The 19,136-nt window shown below is 37.3% G+C and overlaps 1 protein-coding gene across 1 annotated transcript in view; it reads right to left on the bottom strand.

Annotated features, from left to right (window-relative positions):
• The window catches only part of PRKD1 (protein kinase D1), a 430,367-nt gene that overhangs the window by 44,455 nt on the left and 366,776 nt on the right, over window positions 1–19,136 (bottom strand). Inside the window, exon 13 of the mRNA XM_069106011.1 lies at window positions 14,760–14,866. Coding sequence (XP_068962112.1) covers window positions 14,760–14,866 — 107 coding nt within the window. The remainder of the gene's footprint in view (window positions 1–14,759; window positions 14,867–19,136) is intronic.

The following is a 19,136-nucleotide window of genomic DNA, read 5'->3' as shown; positions in this document are numbered from 1 at the left end:
AGAGAGAGAGACAGAGAGACAGAGACAGAGAGACAGAGAGAGAGAGACAGAGAGAGAGAGAGACAGAGACAGAGAGAGAGAGAGAGACAGAGACAGAGACAGAGAGACAGAGAGACAGAGAGAGAGAGAGACAGAGAGACAGAGACAGAGACAGAGAGAGACAGAGAGACAGAGAGAGAGACAGAGACAGAGAGAGAGACAGAGACAGAGAGACAGAGACATAGAGACAGAGAGAGAGACAGAGAGAGAGAGAGACAGAGAGAGAGAGAGAGAGAGAGAGCGCAATAAGTCTGGCTTATGCATACAGTATATAGATAGATGTCTATAAATTAAGGCTAGAAAGGTAAGGTGATACTAGAATTACAGGATAAGGACTTAGAACTTTACACATGAAGCCTTAATGAACGATTTAAGATTTTTAACCCTTCAGTACCTTTGTAACTGGACAAGTCAAATAACCTCTCCATTTTCTGTTTCCTCCCTGGTTAAAAAAAAAAATGGACCATCTTCTACACCTTCCCCAGCTCTTAATTCTAGTGCCTTCCCTCTGTTAATTATTTCCTATTTATACCGTATACAGCTTGTTTTGTATATATTTGTTTCCATGTTGTCTTCCTTGAGGGCAGAGATTGTGTTTTGCCCCTTTTTGTTTCTCCAGGGTTTAGCAGAATGCCTAGCAAACAGTAAGTACTTAATGTTTATTGATTAACTGATTGATTGGACTAGATGATTTCTAAGGTTCCTTCTAGTTTGAGGGCCTATGATTTGTTGACTGAAAGGAGTGACTAGGGCAAATCTATGCATAAAAATGATCATTCTGGTAAAAGTTTGATGATGGACTAAAGGGGGAAGAAAAAGGCAGGAGGACCAGTTAGGAGGTTGCCAAAATAATCAAAGGGAATGGTAATGGTGATCTGTATTATATAAATAATATTATATATCATATCATACTATTTTGATATTATAATAAATATTCAAGAGGAAAAGGAGAGAGAAGAGTGGATAGCCACTTCAAAGTTTTGAAAAGGAGATGGGGTGATGTAGCAGCAAGCACCCTAGCATACCCAGAATGGCTGCCAGCACGGGTTCCTAGATCTGCTTTTCTAAAGGAAAGCAACTCAAAATGGAATAACAATCTTGCTTTAATCAAACATAAGTCATTTACATAGCTCAGCGGAAAAAGGTCAGCAACCCAAACTTCAGAAAATACAAGCAGAGGTTACAAGCAGAAGTTACAAACAGAGAGAGAAATAGATCAGCAGACAGGCTTCCAGATGTCTGACCATTACATCCCTAGTCAGTTACCAGAGAGGGAAGCACCAACATCTGGGTTTTCAAAGCTGGGGGGCTCAACGGCTGCCCAGAGTCTCATCTGGTCAAATCACACAACTCTTCTCAAAGTGAGCCCCATAACAAAATGTCACATCAGGGTATATATAGCCTTCTCGTGGCTCAGAGAATGTAACAACCCTCTTGACTCACTGCCCAATCACAAAGCAACAAGGTGTGGGCATTCCTGAAAAACAAGCCTCCAGACACTGGCTCCATGTGACTACATTCAGCCTATTAGGGGGCAGAGTATATTTTCAAATTAAGGAAGGTGGGCAGAGTCACTTAAGCCTATCAAAGGGGCAGGGAAGATCTTCAGATTCCCATTCCAGTAACAGTTGAATGGTAGTTATTGACAAAAAATAGGTGAGGAGGATTTAGGTGGAAAGAAAACAAGTCTTGCTTTGGATAAACCCACACTTTAACAATACACATATCAGCCTCTTAAAAGTGCCCTGCTCTTTCTTTATTCACTCAATTCAGTGAAACAAACATTTTTCTAAATATAGACTTTATGTAAAGGCACTATGTTGGCCTCTGGAGATGCAGAGACAAAGTCACCCTTAACGACCTTATGTTCTACTGAGGGATGCCACAAATGGAGAGGTAAATTCAGTTGATAAGTCATTTTTCAGTCATGTCCAACTCTGTGATATCATTTTGGTTTTTTTGTTTTGTTTTGTTTTTTAAAAGGCTGCTCAAAGTTTATTAGTTTCAGTTGAGTACAAAGTAAACAGGTTACTGAGGCTGCTGAAAAGCACATAGGTGATTCAGATAGTAAAACAACAATAGCAGTGCGGTTTCTTTTACTTGTTTTTTGGTGTTTTGCTTGTTTTCCTTAAAAACACACACACACACACACACACACACACACACACCCCACAACTACTTCTACACTTACGCAGCCTATATATTCTAAAGGAATAGGTGGGAGAAGGAAGGGAGGTGAGGGGAGGGGGAAATGGGCTCTGATGCCTAGCACACTTCAGAAGCGGGGGAGCAGCAGGGAGGGTGCTGCTGCTCACGCAGAAGGCCCTGCTGGTCTTGCTGGGCTCGCTGACATGCCACTTCCTCATGGCCTCCTGAGCCAGGTCACAGGTGATCGTGCCATAAGTAACCTGGAAAGTTCCTGAGTGCTCTGGGGATTCCAATACAGTTGTCATGAACGGATGACTCGACTTGCCGAAGAAGAAGGTTGCCCACCAGTGGCCTGGGTCTGATTTGGGAAGATCAGGATGGTGGGGGATCACTTCCCCAGAGTACTCAGCACTTCCACAGGAGCTATTGCTGGAGGTGGATCCCAGACGCCTTCGGTAGTAGTCATGGGTTGCTACAAGTGAACGGCTGGACGGGATTGCTGCCATATTGCTTGTTCTTCTTATGATGATGTAAACCTTAGCGGTGGCTCCCTAGCAGGCCCTGTCAGGCAGTGGGCTACGGCGGACGATCACCAGTGACCTGGCTCAGGGGAAGGGGGCGCTAGGCCACAGAGCCCATTTGTAAAGGAGATCACGGGAGGATACTCCACGGCAACGAAAATGCGAGAGTTCTTTGGTTTTTTTTTGTTTTTTTTTTATGAAGATACTGGAGCAGATCGCCATTTCCTTCTTCAGGAAAGGTAAATACATGCCAGGTAGCTTGGTCAGGGAAAGAATACTACTACTTTGAGGAAACAGGGGAGACTTCAGGAAAGTAGTGGAACCTGAGCTGGGTGTTACAAGCGAACTTGGATGAAGAGAGGCAGAGATGAGGAGGGAACAAATTCAAGGCATGGAGAATGGCTGATTCCAAAGCAAAGAGATAAGTGTAATAATACCAAGCTTTGACAAGGACTAGAAGTCTGGTTAGTTTGATGGCAACACAAAGTATTTGTAGAGGAGTGATACGAAATTTTATTGCAAGGACACAAAGTAGGCAGTCAAATTATACAGCGCTTTAAAGGAAAGACTAAGGAGTGTGTATTTTGTCTTGGAAGGAAGAAAGGAATAGTTAAAGATTTGGGGCAAGGAAGTGACACAGTAAGAACTGAGCCAGAGGGAGCCTGATTTGAAGATAGTGTGGAAGGATTAAAGGAGGGAAGAAATTTGAAAGAGACCAATTAAAAGGCTATTATAGCTGTTGACAGTGTTAAAAGCTGTAAAAAGGTCAGGTAAGAATAAGAACTGAGAAAAGGTCAACAGATTTAGCTGTCAACAGATCATTGGTAACCTTTGAGAAATCAAATTCAGTAGAGTGATAGAGTAAGAAAGCCATATTACAAAAGGCTGAGAAGTGGAAGAAGAGAAGAGTAAAAGTGTGGTTATGAGGAGACATAGTGAGTGAACTCCTGTAATGGGAATGCAAATTTGGAAGATCTTCCCTGCCCCTAGGCTAAAGTGCACCTGGAGCCTGGGGTGGGAGGCTTGTTTTTCAGTAGACACTTCTTGATTGGCCAGTGAGTCAATAAGGTTGTTACATTCTCTGAGCCAGAAGAAGGCTATATAAGCCCTGATGTGTAGCTTTGTTTTGGGGCTCACTTTGAGAAGTGTTCTGTGATTTGATATGGATTCTGGGAAGCCGTTGTCCTGAGCCCCCCCCTCCCCCTTTGAAAAAACCCAGATGTTGATTTGGTATGGATGTAATGGCTGGACAGTTTGGAAAGCTGTCTACTTGATCTGTTTCTGTCTTGATAATTCTGCCTGTATACTTTGAAGTTCGGGGTGCTGACCTTTTTCCCCTGAACAAGGTAAACGATATATGTTTGACTGATTAAAGTAAGCTTGTTAACCCATTTTGAGTTGCTTTCCTTTATCAAAGCAGATCCAAGAACCTGTGGTGGCAGCAAACCCTGAGGACACTTGGGGTGCTTGCTGCTACAACTCCCAGAAAATTTTCCTTCCTTTTTCAATGAGTATATTGCCTTGCTCCCACCCTTTTTGTCCACTCCAACTGTTTTCCAACTGTTATCAAGGTGTCCCTTAAAGCTGCCCTGGCTCCTCCTGTCCTGTCCATCTAGAAGAGAATACTTGCTGATCTTATCAGTTTTTATGAATTCAACTAACATTTATATGCAGGTGATTCCTAGGTTTATATAATTCAGCCTTAATCTCTCTCCGGAGTTCCAACTGGTGTTTGGATATTGGATGTCCAAAAGACATCTCAAACTCAACGTGTCCAAAATATAACTCATTATTTTTTTTCACCTCAAACCCTCCCCTCTTTCTAACTTCCCTATTATTGATGAAGGTAACACTATCTTCCCTATTACCCAGGTTTACAATCCTAGGTGTCCTCCTGTATTCCTTACATGAACTTCCTCCATAAGTCAAATTTTCTTCCTATATAACATCTTTCATACATGTCATCTTCCTTCTCAACTACCAATCCACACAGCCAAAATTCTTATGTATATTTTCATCACCTCTTATCTGGACTACTAAAATAGCTTTTTACCTCAGGTCTCTCTAATCCAATTCATCCTTTACTCAACTGTCAAAAGTGATTTTTCTTATAATATCACTCTCTTCACTCAATATACTACAGCTGCTTCCTATTGCTTCTAAGATGAAACATAAAGTCTTTTGTTTGCTATTTAAAAAACTCTTTACAACTGACCCCTTCCAACTTTTCTGGTCATTACCCTTTGCCTCCCTTCACAAACTTTATATGATCCAAATATACTGTTCTACTTGTTCTTTCTCACATACAACACTCCACCTCCTGACTCTTCTGCTGTTACCTTTGGACTAGCTTCCTTCATGGGACAGCTAGGTGCTGCATTGGAGAGAGTTCACTCATCTTCCTGAGTTCAAATCTGGCCTTAGACACTGACTAGCTGTGTCACCCTTGGCAAATAATTTAACCCTGGTTGCCTCAGTTTCCTCATCTATGAAATGACCTGGAGAAAGAAATGGCAAGCCACTGCAGTATCTTTGCCAAGAAAACCCCAAATGAACTCATGGAGAGTTGGATATGACTGAAAAATTACAGATGCCCTCATGCCCAGAATGTTTGTGTTCACTCCTAACTTCCCTTAATTCCTTCCACATTTAGCTCAGATTCCATCTTTTGCTGGAGGCCCTTCCTCCCCTAGTCCCTTTCTTTTAAGATTATCTCCCATTTATACTGTCCATTCTCGCATGTACATAGTTATTTGCATGTTGTCTCCTTCATTAGAATGTAAGTTCCTTTAGGGAACCTTGTTTTTGCCCCTCTTTGTATCTCTAACACCTAGCAGGTAAGTAGTAAGTGCTTAATAAATACTCATTCACTGAATGGATAATGATAGCTTGAGGAGATAACATGGTTAAGTAATTTTCTTTTTCAAGAGTGGTAGATATCGGGGCAGCTAGGTGCAACAGTTAATAGAGCACTGACTTTGGAGTCAGGAGAACATGAGTTCAAATTTGGCCTCAAACACTTGATACTTACTAGCTGTGTGACCTTGGGCAAGCACTTAACCCCTTGCCTTTCCCCCCCAAAACAAAAAAAGGTGGTAAATATTTAGGGACATTAATAACAACAATAACTAACAATAATATTAACATGGTACTTTAAGGTTTTCAAAGAGCTCATGTGTAGAGGGAAACCATTATATTAAAGATCAATCAACCACCCAAGAAGTATTTATTAAGCACCTATTATGTGTCTAAAACTATGAAGTTTTAGAGCTGGACCAGATATTTGAAAATATTTGGTGCAATTCCCTCATTTGATAGATAAGAAAATTGTAGTCCAGAAAGGGGAATTGATTTGTTCAAGGGCACAAAGGTAGCAAATTACAGACTCAAGATTGGGATTTGAGAAGGAAATTATAGGATGATAAATTTTGAGCTGAAAGAGACCTTGGAGGTCACTGAGCTCAACTACCTCATTTTAGAAATTCTTGCGACCTCCTCCTTCCACTCAACTTTAGCTGTGTTATACACAGAAAGAAAATGAAAACCAGAGAAGTTAAGTGACTTGTTCAAGGTCACACCAATATTAAGCAGTAAAGATAGGATTCAAACTCAGTTACTTCTGAGTGTCCAAAATCCAATTCTCCTTCCGCTGAGCTACACTCGCTCCCCCAATGAATATGAAGAATTTCATTGAGGGAATACAGTTTTAGTATGAACAGTTTGGCAATAGGAGATGAGAAGTTGGATGATGGTTTCAAAAGTTAGGAAACAGAAAGTATTTATTTGACTTGTTTGTTTAAATAGGAAGACCTGGGAATATATAAAGGTATAACTGGAGAAGCCCATGAAGAGGAAGCTATTGAAGATATTAGAGAAGCAGGGACTGATAGTGAAGATGAGGTTTTAGAGAATAATTTTAATTATAGTTTTCTGAATTCTATATCCAAGTTTTTTTTCTCTTCACTAGACCTAATATTTCTATAATTATACAATGCTTTCAGACACTGCACCTGGCATCCCTAGAAGTAACTTTTAGTTTCATCTCCTTTTCCTTTAGACTGATTCCATTTTAGGGAACTAATGTTGTCATTATTCCACTAAATTAGAAGTGAATCAATAATGCATGAATATAAATTTCACTTCTGTTCCTTAAAGCATTTTATTTACAGGATACTAGGATAGACATAGACACTCAAAGCCGATTTTTATCTTGAAACTTGACCCTGTGTCTTATTTGCTTTTTAAAATGACATTAAAGTTCTAAATTTCTACCAGTGATTAAATGCTGGTGTTTCAAGCATGTAGCTTAGTTCTAAGGTTATTATCTTAATATAGTTAAAATCACTCTATGAAGGTTAGATTGCCATGACATCCCTAATAATTACAAAGAAAATGTCCTTCTTAAAAAAATTTGATGACATGAATAGAAGAAAATACTGTCTTATTTGAAATTTACCATGCTCTTTTATATATATACAAAAAGCTTCGAATGACAACAGAAATAGGTGCCCTGGGGCCTTTTGTAAAACAATTTCAGCAGGTCTACTAATTAACATCCTTCCAAAGTATAGCAATATTAAGTTGTTCCCAGATGAGGTGGGGACAGCCACAATAATATTACAAATGAGAAATATCTGTTGCACTAAAAATGTCTTATTTTGTTTTATAATTTTTAACCATTTGAAAATATATGAAAATTCCAATTCACTTAGTTTCAAATCATAAAACTTCTTAAGAAAAGTCTCCAAGTATTATGTAGAACAAGGAGAATTTTAAAGAATCGAAGCAAGGAGGGTTTCCTATATTTCTTCTGAATTATTTTTCTATGTATATCTTTAGTAGTTGTTAAGTCATGTACAAATTAAATTTTGGTCAGGGTCTTTGTGCAATGAAGAAACCAAAGGGGACTATTTATTCACTGACTTCCCTTTCTTCTCTACTCTCCCTCCCTACGAGGAGAAGGATATAAGATCCTTATGGGCAGGAACTGTTGTACTTTCTTATTTGGATAACAAGCAATTAGAACACAACCTGCCATATAAAGAAAGGAATAGGGAGTGGGCCTGTGATAGCTTAAGACAACTCAGAATAATTTCAGGAAAGGTCTGTCTCACTTGGGAGTGCAGGCCAGTGCAGATGTTGTCCAGGCAAGCCAGTAGGAGTTTCTTAGCCACAGCAGAGATCAGGAACTGAGGCCCTCTGGTCCTGGGGGAGCAGAATAGTGACAAAGCAGGCCAGTTGTAAGGCCTCCACTGTCAGTTCAGGAACCCTCGGAATAATAGCCACAACTAGGTCAGTGCAGTGGGCAAGCCAGCAGTACCGGAGGCCCTAGTGCATAAACCCAGTGACCAGTCCCCTGGCTCCAGCAAGAAGTTGGTCCCAGGGGAGTCTAGGTGGCACAGTGAATAGAGCATTAGCCCTGGAGTCAGGAGGACCTGAGTTCAAATCCGGCCTCAGAAACTTAACACTTACTAGCTGTGTGACCTTGGGCAAGTCACTTAACCCCAACTGCCCTGCCTTCCTCCCTCCGAAAAGGAAAAAAAAAGAAGTTGGCCCCTGTGCACCAGGAGCAGGGCTCAACTTTAAAAGTCATGAAATAAGTGTAAAAAGAATAAAAAAACAGATAAGAGCCCTGACTATAGGCAGCTACTATAGAGACAGGGAAGATCAAAACACAAACTCAGAAAAGGACAGTAATATCAAAATGCCTACCTGTGAAGCCTCAAAGTGGAATATGAATTGGTCTCAATGGCTAAGAAATAGAGTGGTGAATTAGTGGAACAGGTTAGGTACACAAGACATAGCAGTGAATGACTATAGTATTCTACTGTTTGATAAACCCAAAGACTCTAGCTTCAGGAATAAAAACTCACTATTTGACAACAACTGCTGGGAAAATTAGAAAATAATATGGCAGAAACTAGGCATAGACCAATATCTCACACCATAAACCAAGATAAAGTCAAAATGTATATATGATTTAGACATAAAGAGTGATACCATAAGCAAATCAGAAGAGCAAGGACTGGTTTACCCTGTCAGATCTATGGAGAAGGGAAGAATTTATGACCAAACAAGAGACAGAGAATACTATGAAATGCAAAATGGATAATTTTGATTACATTCAATTGAAAAGGTTTTGTGAAAACAAAACAATGCAACCAAGGTTAGAAGGAAAGCAGAAAGCTGGGAAGCAATTTTTACAGCCAGTGTTTCCATAACAGCCTTGCTTCTCAAATATAGAGAGAAATGAGTCAAATTTATAAGAATACAAGTCATTCCCCAATCAATAAATGGTCAAAGGATATGAACAGGCAGTTTTCAGATAAAGAAATTAAAGCTATCTAAATCATATGAAAAAGTGCTCTAGGGGCGGCCAGGTAGCACAGTGAGTAAGAGCACCGGCTCCAGTGTTGAGAAGACCTGGAGATCGAATCCTGGGCTCAGACACTTAGCACCCACCCAGAAACACCTGGCCATGTAACCTTGAGCAAGTTATTTAACCCCAATTGCTTAGGAGCAGCCAGGTGGCTCAGCGAGTAAGAGCACCGGCTCCAGTGTCCAGATGACCTGGATCAAATCTGGGCTCAGATACTCAGCACCACACCCAGGAATAACTGGCCATGTAACCTTGAGCAAGTTACTTAACCCCAGTTGCTTAAAAAAAAAAAAGTGCTCTAAATCACTATTGATTAAGAGAAATGCAAATCAAAACAACTCTGAGGTAGTACCTTACACTTATCAGATTGGCTAACAAGTCAGAAAAGAAAAATATAAATGTTGAAGGAGATGTGGGATTTCCCATCCACTCTGGAGACCAATTTGGAACTCCCAAAGGACTATAAAATTGTGCATACCTTTTGACCCAGCAATACCCCTTCTAGGTCTGTATTCCAAAGAAATCATTAAAAAGGGAAAAGGATCCACATGTACAAAAATATTTATAACAGCTCTTTTTGTAGTGTCAAAGAACTGGAAATTGAGGGGAATGTCCATCAATTTGGGAATGACTAAACAAGCTGTGGTTTATGAATGTGATTGAATACTATTGTGCTTTAAGAAATGATAAGCAGGCAGAATTCAGAAAAACCTGGAAAAACTTACATGAACTGATGCTGAATAAAGTGAGCAGAATCTGAACACTGTACACAATAACACAATATTGTGCAATAATCAACTAAGATAAGACTTAGCTCTTCTCAGCAATACAATGATCAAAGACAACACCAAAAGTCTCATGAAGAAAAATCCTATTCACATTCAGAGAAAGAACTGTGGAGTCTGAATGCAGCTATAAGCATACTATTTTCACTTCTTTTTGCTTTCTGTTTTTTTCTCATGTTTTTTTTTCCTTTTGTTTTGATTCTTCTTCCACAATATGACTAATGTGGAAATTTGTTTAACATGATTGTACATGCATAACCTATATCAGATTGCTTGCTGTCTTAGGGAGGGGGAAGGGAAGAAAGGGAGGGAGAAAAATTTGGAACTTAAAATCTTATAAAAATGAATGTTTAAAAATACCTTTATATGTAATTGGAAAAAAAATAAAATACTATTAAGTAGAAAAACATTACAAAATGAAATTTTACTTGTAAAAGTAAAGAGAAAAAAAAAACAACAAACCTACAGTTGTCATCTTAGGTCTTCCCCATCCTAGATGTAATTAATGGAAGACAGAGGCAAAATTTGATGTCAAATTAATAATTACTCTCATTCAATTCTATTGCATTGTATATGAAAAAGGTCATTAGCTTTCACTGAATAATTTAATCTCATTAGGCTGTTTATGACTTCCTTAGTTTTCTGAAATGTAAACCCAAATTTGTATTTTATTAAAAATACAAACTATTACAAGTGGTCCCAGATGTCAAATTCAAAAGACATACTTACCAACTATAAAATCAATAATAACTTGGACTCTTTCCATGGGCAGGATAAAAACCACTCTGAATGAGCATGGAATAGATCAACATTCTTTACCACATTCCAGTCAACATAAAAAGTTAACATAAAACTGATACTAATTTGCAAGTGGTTATGTTCTACATCATATAACGCAATAGTATGGCATAATTACTAAGCAATGCCTCAAAACGGTATGAGCAAACAAGCGTGATGAATACTATGTTTGTCACTATCACCATATGATAAATGGCACCTTTTTCCTTCATGAAGTTAGATGTCAGACTCAAGTGAAAAATGTGCATTATATTCAATGTATTTATTCCAAAGCATGTTAAAATTAGTCTCCATTACTGCAGATGGATATGATAGCCACTTTTCTCTGTTTTGCAGATGAGAACAGTGCATGTCAAATGATGGCTTTACTTTCCCTGTGTTTACAACTTTATTAAAACCCTCCAACAAATTCTCTAGTGAATTAAGGATTTATAGAAGACATACTGGTCTGTCTTCTAACAGAAATGTGTCATGTGATTGTTCAAGTATCAGAGCACAATGCCAATATATCTCACAGTTGATGAAGAAAAGATCCAAACTGTAAAAAAAGTGTGTAAGAAATGGAAAAGAGCACCAAGCAAGCAGCAGCAGTACCGAGATACAGATTAAATTCATGAGCGTAAACTTAATTATCTAATGGGAAAAAAAATCAGAACTAGCAATGATTCTGTATTACCTTTGTTACCTTAGGTCATCACTTTACTTTTCTAGACTTCAGTCTTTTCACTCATAAAATGAAGCGAACAAGATTATCTTTACTGACTCTTCACTTCTGAATCATGTTTCTAAGACTAGGGGAGGGAACTATGGATCTTTGGAACAGTAGCTTAGATTGATTTATAAATTCTATTTTAAGTAAAATGCAAGAAATCCAATTATCTTCATAGTATATCAGTACTATACCAAGAGAACAGCTGGAAAATTAAAAGTGCATCTAGATTGTATAAAATATACACCTAAGAAGAAGCAGCATGGTACAGTAGAAAGAAAGATGGTGCCCAAGTCAAAAATATCTTATTTAAAAGTCTTTCCTATGACACATGCCAGTGGTATGACCATGGGGAAGTTACTTCACTTCTCAGGAAACTCTCTAAGACAATAACTAGCAGAAGAGTTGCCAATCTGTATCAGTGGAAGGATTTACCACATCAAGAAGGTTTTCAAATACTAATTTAAGTCACAGGTTAAGATTTCAATGTTTTGGAGAAGAAAAAAAAACCTTACTTTAGAAAAATCATTCATAATAAGGAATGTCCTCTTTATAACAATTGATTCCAGAAAGAAGCTATATTGCTATATATTTAATGCTGAAACTCATAAAGAGGAAAACAATTTAGAAAACTTAACAATTTTCTATCAGTTTTGTTGATAGGAATTAACATGCATCCTTCAGCAGCTGTGCTCCAATCAGCACACTTTTAAAGTGGTAGAACTATGTTGATACCTGATATTGAAGAAGAAAATTGTTCAGCTGTGAATGATCAGAAAGAATAAAGTTCTAGTGCTTAGGAAAATGAGGCTCCATCTCTAAGGAAACATCCCAAAGGAGGTGAATTAGGAAGAGTCAAAGACAGACAGTAATGGGTACTTCCCTTTAAAAGGTTATTCAGAACCATTAGCAAAAGGAGAGAAAACAGAAAAGAAGTTAAGGCTGAGAATAAAGAGGGTTTATTCTGGGAGATGCTAAAAGTGAAAGAAGGCTAAGCTAATATATTTAACAACTTTATACTAACGAACAGCTAAGGATATCCTGAAACAGATCCAGCTGGCTAAAATGAATGAAATGACCTGTTGCAACCAGAAGAATAGAGAAAGAAAACCGATTTTTTTTTTAAAGACTGGATCATCATTTAACTTCATTACAGGTAAGTCATTTGTTTTCAGGAGGATTTTTTTTTTGGTTATTTTGCTGCAACTGGTGTTTTTTCACAGTTTAAAAATTAGTTACATTATTACTGAAGCAGTTAAAAATTAAATTATTCTGTTATACAATATATGCATGAATATAATACATTATTTCCTTGGTTGTTAAAAATAATACTGAATGATTAGTCAGCCTGAAAAATAGAACTTTGACAATTTCATTAAGTTTCAATGAGTCAAAAATTTTCATTGTTTTTCAAGTTAGAAAAACAAAGCATTTGACTTTTTTTGTAAGAAAACTAAGTAAAAGGCAACCAAGTGAAGAGGGCCATCACTAAGGGACATTATTGGGTATAAAGCCAGGGAGAGATCTCTTGAAAACACAACAGAATATCAGGCTGGGGTTAATATTGAGTGATAACACCAATAGCATTGAAAAAGCTTTCTGGAGTGGTACTGGAAAAACTACAAGTTACCATATTCAAGAGACAAGACAGGAATTTTAATAAAACTAAAATCTACAGCTAAGGAAGTTGTCCTATACATAGGTTTTAATGCACTTGTGTATTTCTACAAATAGTACACTGGCCAGACATGGTGGTACACTCTTGTCATCCTTGCTCCTGGGGAGGCTGAAGTTGATAGATCATTTGAGCTCAGCAGTTCTAAGCTAAAGTAGGGTTACAGAGTATTGGGTGTCTATTAATACTGGCACCAATATAATAACCCTTTGGAGCAGAAGGCCACTAGGAGATCAAGGCGGGGTGGGGGTGTGAATAAACCCAGATCAAAAACAAAGTAAGTCAAAGTTCCTGTGTCAATTAGCAGTGGGATAAGCCCATGAATGGCTGATGCACTTCAAGTTTGCATAAGACAGGGAGAACTGGTCTGAAAATATTAACCAATAATAACAATGATGAAAAGTTATTATTGTTGTTTTTATTGGTGTTCCTGCTAAATATTGACCAAGTCTGATGTACCAAAATAGTAGATGTGTGGGTTGTTTATACTACCTTACCACTGAATATATATGCACTGAAAATTTGGGAATTGAAATACTTTCTATAATAAGGACCAGACTTTCCTAGTTCTGTCTTGTACAAAATCTTGGGCTACAGCAGCATAGTAAAATCAAGCTGACTGAAATAGAACCCTTCATTTTAGTCACTCACTCCAGTTCTTTTACTGTTTATGTGGACCTCACCCAAGTCAAATATGAAACTGCTTCTTGGCGCTATGAAAGCAGACAGATGTTAATAGTTGAAGCAATAAGTGGGGGCATCTGGAACATCATGATAGCAATGGACATCACATAAAAGAAATATCTTTTAAACACCATACAAGCAGCAAATATAACCATTCAACTTTGGTTTACAAACAATAGTCTGAACATACCAATGGACAAAAAGGGTATATTTATATAAACAAAGAAAAATGGAGTGTATTAAAGAAAATTGTGGAGAAAATGGGCATTTGGAGCCCTAAAGACTGGATCTCTGCATTGATCAAATTCATCAAAGAACTGTCTAATGTTCCATATCTTTTTTTTTCTTTTGCTTGGAGACACTGTCTTAATATTGCTTAATAGTTAGGCTATGCATAAAGAAATTATTCCTTTCACAACCAGATCCTGGACTTTTATTCTGGGGGGGGTAAGGACAGTGGAGACTTAAGAGGGGAGTCTGAGGAAGTGGAGGAGAAGGAGAAATGAAAGGCAAAAGCAAATGACTTGCTTAAGACAAAAGGAAAAGGACACACACTGAGAGACACTTAGAGGATTAATAATATGCAGATTTTCAGGCTTCTCTTACTCATCTACCTCATACTGCTGACAGTGATGTACACAATGGTATATAATTATCTCAGCATAGAGGAGGTATGTTTATTAAGGCAAGGTCATTGATAATGTAGTAGAAAATGGTCTCAGCACGTCCATGGTGGACACATGTTGAAATGCTACTCTTGAAATTAGTGTTCATGACATAACACTATTAAAACCCTCAAATTAAAGATCTATGTGTGCACACCTGCTGCCTATCCCTAGGAAAGTACTAAGTAGGCAGTTCTTACTCTGTGGTTTACTGTTCCTATATTCTATTCTTTTAAAGTGATACTTTACAACCAAGCAACAGATATGTAGGTAATAAGTCACTTTAAAAGAGTTTTAGTAGCTGACCAAATCCTCAAATATTACTTTTATAACCCAAAGTAGAGTGAGAAAAGTACCTGTAAAATGGCAACCTCATTGCGAAGTTGACTTTCTTGTTTCGTTGGAAATCTTAACTTGTCGATGATTTTAATAGCCACATCTCTTCCTGTTTTACGATGTTTTCCTACAAAAGAAGGCAATAAGGGCACTGTTAACACAACAATAAATTGTTTCTCATTACACCTGAAATGATTACCGATCTTAGAAAGTAAATTTGTTGGCATTATTTGGAATGGTGCAGAATTTTCAGAGTATTAATGGGTGTTTCCTGAAAGGTTCTGAGGACTACATGCCCTCTGAGATCCCTTCCAGCTCTAAATATATGATTCTATGACATAATATGAGGAAAAGCATAAGAAGAAATTATAAAGAAAAATAAATGCCAATGTATATTCTTGAATCACAAATTTAAAAATGAGAATCTTGTTGCAAAAGGAATAATCTCCCTAATAATATGGATTCATATTCAAAATGATTTTATTCTCTGGCCAAATTAATTTACTTGATTTTCCAAGACATGGTTCACACTTATCTACAATTCATATCACCAATAAATGAATTTAAGAACACTGGAAAACAGCTGTGCCAGTGTTACAGGAATGGAATGGAAATTTAAGAAATGGGAATTTAGTATCTTCCCTGCCCCTAGGCCATTTGATAAGCTTAAGTGTACCTGGAGCTTGTGATAGGAGGCTTGTTTTTCAGGAGATACTTTGTGATTGGGCAGTAGGTCTAGAGGGTTGTTACATTCTCTGAGCCAGGAGAAGGCTATATAAATCCTGATGTGAGACTTTGTTTTGGGGGCTCACTTTGAGAAGTGTTGTGTGATTTGACCAGATGAGACTCTAGGCAGCCGTTGAGAGCCCCCCAGCTTTGAAAACCCAGATGTTGATGCTTCCCTCTCTGGTAACTGACTAGGTATGGATGTAATGGTTGGACAGTTGGAGGCCTATCTGCTTGAAATGTTTGTCTTGTAATTTCTGCTTGTAACCTCTGTATACTCTGAAGTTCGGGGTGCTGACTTTTTCCCCTGAACTAGGTAAATTATATGTTTGATTTATTAAAGCAAGATTGTTAACCCATTTTGAGTTGCTTTCCTTTAGAAAAGCAGATCTAAGAACCTGTGTTGGCAGCCACCCTGGGTATGCTTGGGTGCTTGCTGCTACAGCCAGTAAGACAGCAGTGAAGTCTCATGGCTTAAAACTTTGACACTGATATTAGATGAAAGGTGGCAGGAGACATGAGTCCTTACCTGAGTTACTGAGCCTATTATAAAGAGGAAGGAAAATAAGACAGTATGAATGAGAGAAAGAAAGAATATTAGAATGAATGTGAAAGACCAAAAGCCAATGGGAAAACAGTTGCAGGAGAGTATCTGGGAGCTTGGAAATTTTAAACTGTATGTAAATAGAGCAGGCAAGAGTAGTAAACTTTTATATGCAGGATACCTACAAAATCAGTGAATATGAGGGCACTGAGATGAGTCTGTGAAAATATCCCAGAATATACTTTGGAATTTGTTTTCCCTAATAATTTCCTTCTTTGCTTTCCCTCATAAAAATAGAATATAAAAAAAAAACCAAGTTAATAGAATCAGATTTAAAACTATAAGGAATCTTAAGAGGTCCACCCACTCATTTGACAGATAAGAAACTATAGGCCAGAACAGTTAATTGATTTATTAAAGGTTACATAGGTAGCAGGTAGGAAGGCTAGGATTCAAATCAAAACCTAAGTGACTCCAAATCTTAGTGTCCTTTCTTCTGAAGAATTAAGATTGTCTTAAATAAAGGTGGTGATTATACCCTATAATAGAATGTCATCAAATATTTTTTTCTGAATTGAATGCGGAATACAAAATTATTTTTTAAGTGGGAATTGTACTGAAATTGGATATTTCAAAGTATTAAAAAAAGGCATTTGGGGCTGTTTACGTTTAATTATGTGTGATTTTGTTAGTGTGGGCACTCTCTTTACTGATGCAAATTTCCCTAAAAGATAGTAGACAGTCTTCTTTAGTTTCTCAGTGGAAAAAAGTTCATCATCACCAAAATAAGTTTTTTCTTAGCTGGACTGGTACTTAAATGATATTCATTCTATGATTAGGCTCATATTTAAACACTTTTAGGCTTGGTAATAATAGATAACAGAACAGAACATACAACATAACAAAACAATATTTACGTGGCAGTTCATAAAATTCTAATATTTATTTTAAACTTAAACACCAAAAAAGATAATTTTCACACATACATAGAACATAAAAATATTAAAAATGAATTTGTGGATGTCTATTTCACATTGCTTACTTTAAAATTATAAAAGAAATTCTACTTGTTACATTCAAAATTGTCCTATTTGTTTATACTTCCTTCTGAACTTCTGATCTCTCAGCATTTAAATACATAATTATATATATATATATATATTCCTATGTTTTGACCAATTGCACATGCATAATAAAAATTAAAGTTCTTGCCTTCACAAGGAGGGCGGAGGGATGGTAGGGAGGAAAGAAATTTGGAATTCAAAATTCAAAAACATGTTAAAAAAACTTTTGTTTACATGTAATTGAGAAAAAAATAAAAATTAAATGTAGAAAAATATTTCTTTGAGGTTTACAAAACATTTTACATTTATTATATGACTTGATCATCACAATAATCCTGTTAAACAAATGCTATTGTTATCATTCCCACTGATCGCCACTTTTAAAACTTGAGTTCACTTGGAAATGCCATTAAGAGCTCACAGTTATTTTTATGTCATAATGGGGCACTGGAGTAGAACATTAGTTGGGGCAGAAGATGCTTACATGGGAATAGTTTTAAAATGGAAATTGTGCTATTTTTAATAGAGCTCCTAGAGTACTAACTTCAATTTGATCTGATCCAAAATCCAATGCTTCAATGGATCCATTATCTTTTCAAAGTACTTGCTCACTCTATCAGTGAATATTGACACCCATCCATGCCTTCTCATCCTGCACAATTCTCTTCCATGTTTTTAATAAACCCTAAATAGAGGATCTAGCCAATAAGTTCGAGGTTTTCCTTTTAGTCAGTTAACATCCCTTAAGTTAAAAGGCCATCATTTGGACTATTTTTATCCCTAGCTTTCATTATTGACCTTCTCCCTTTCTCTGATCAGACATTTCCTTAATAATTTCTTTTTTTTTGTCCCTCCTTGTACACAGGTACCACTTAATAAAACAATCCCCTGACCTCCCCCCTGCCAAAAAAAAAAAAAACAACCAAAACAATCAAACACAAAGCTGTAGCTTAATTATGTCTACCAATTATCTCTTCATGGCCATTCAAACCACTCACAATATTGACTGGGTACAGAACACATCTGCCACCTAGGAAAGACAGTGGATAAAGTCTTGGGCCTGGAGTCTTGAATGCCTGAGTCCAAATCTAACCCCAGAAATTTATTAGTTGTGTGACCCCGGGAAAATCCATTTAATCTCTGTTTGTCTCAATGTCCTCAATTGTAAAGTGAGGATAATAACAGTACCTACTTCTCAGGGTTCTTGATCAAAATGAGATATTATTTGTAAAGATCTGGTACATAGTAAGTGCCATAAAAATGCTTTTTTTTCTTCCCCATTTCCCCTTATCTCCAAACTCAAAGTATTTCCATTGACTGTTCTCAATATCTGGAACTCTCTTTCTCCATCTCCCCCTCGTAGCTTCCCTGGCTTCCAGAAGTCCCAACTACAGTCCCATCTGCATGAAGCCTTTCTCGATCTTCCTTAATTTTAATGCCTTCTACCCTTAATTTATCCTGCACACATCTTGTTTGCACAAAGTTTTTGTCATGTGATCTTCTCTCATTAGACTCCAAGTTCCTTGAGGGCAACGGCTGTTTTTTTGTTTGCTTGTTTTTATCCTTTGTATCCCCAGTGCTTAGCACAATGCCTGGCACAGTCTAGGCAATTAACAGATGCTGGTTGACTCATTAAAAGACTAACAATATGGTGTTCCATTAATTGATTCAGACAATGTCATGTTTAGCATTACTAGAAAAAATACTAGTATTAACATATATTTTTTCAGTTAGGGAGAAACTTGAGTTTGTTAAAAGTGTTGTGTTGTGCAATTTCAAATAATAATAACAACAACAACAACGACTAGAATGTATAAACATATATGTATATGTAATTTTGAGATTTCCAAAGTGTTTTACATATTGTATTCCATTACTGTCCTCACAAAACTGTGGGAAGCAGGTGATATTATTACCCCCTTTTTCCTTATGAGGAAGCTGAACTGTCAGGTTAAATGACTTGTCCTGGGTTATACAACTGAGTGTTTAAGGCAGGATTCAAACTCAGATTTTCTTTCTGATTACAAGTCTGATGCTCTATGATGCAATGTGCCACCTAGCTG

Source organism: Petaurus breviceps, unplaced genomic scaffold (genome assembly GCF_028583685.1).
Source record: "Petaurus breviceps papuanus isolate PSGF00001 unplaced genomic scaffold, PetGlider_PUasm1.0 77, whole genome shotgun sequence".
Taxonomy (NCBI): Eukaryota; Metazoa; Chordata; class Mammalia; order Diprotodontia; family Petauridae; genus Petaurus; species Petaurus breviceps.
This window is presented reverse-complemented; position numbering and strand designations above follow the sequence as displayed.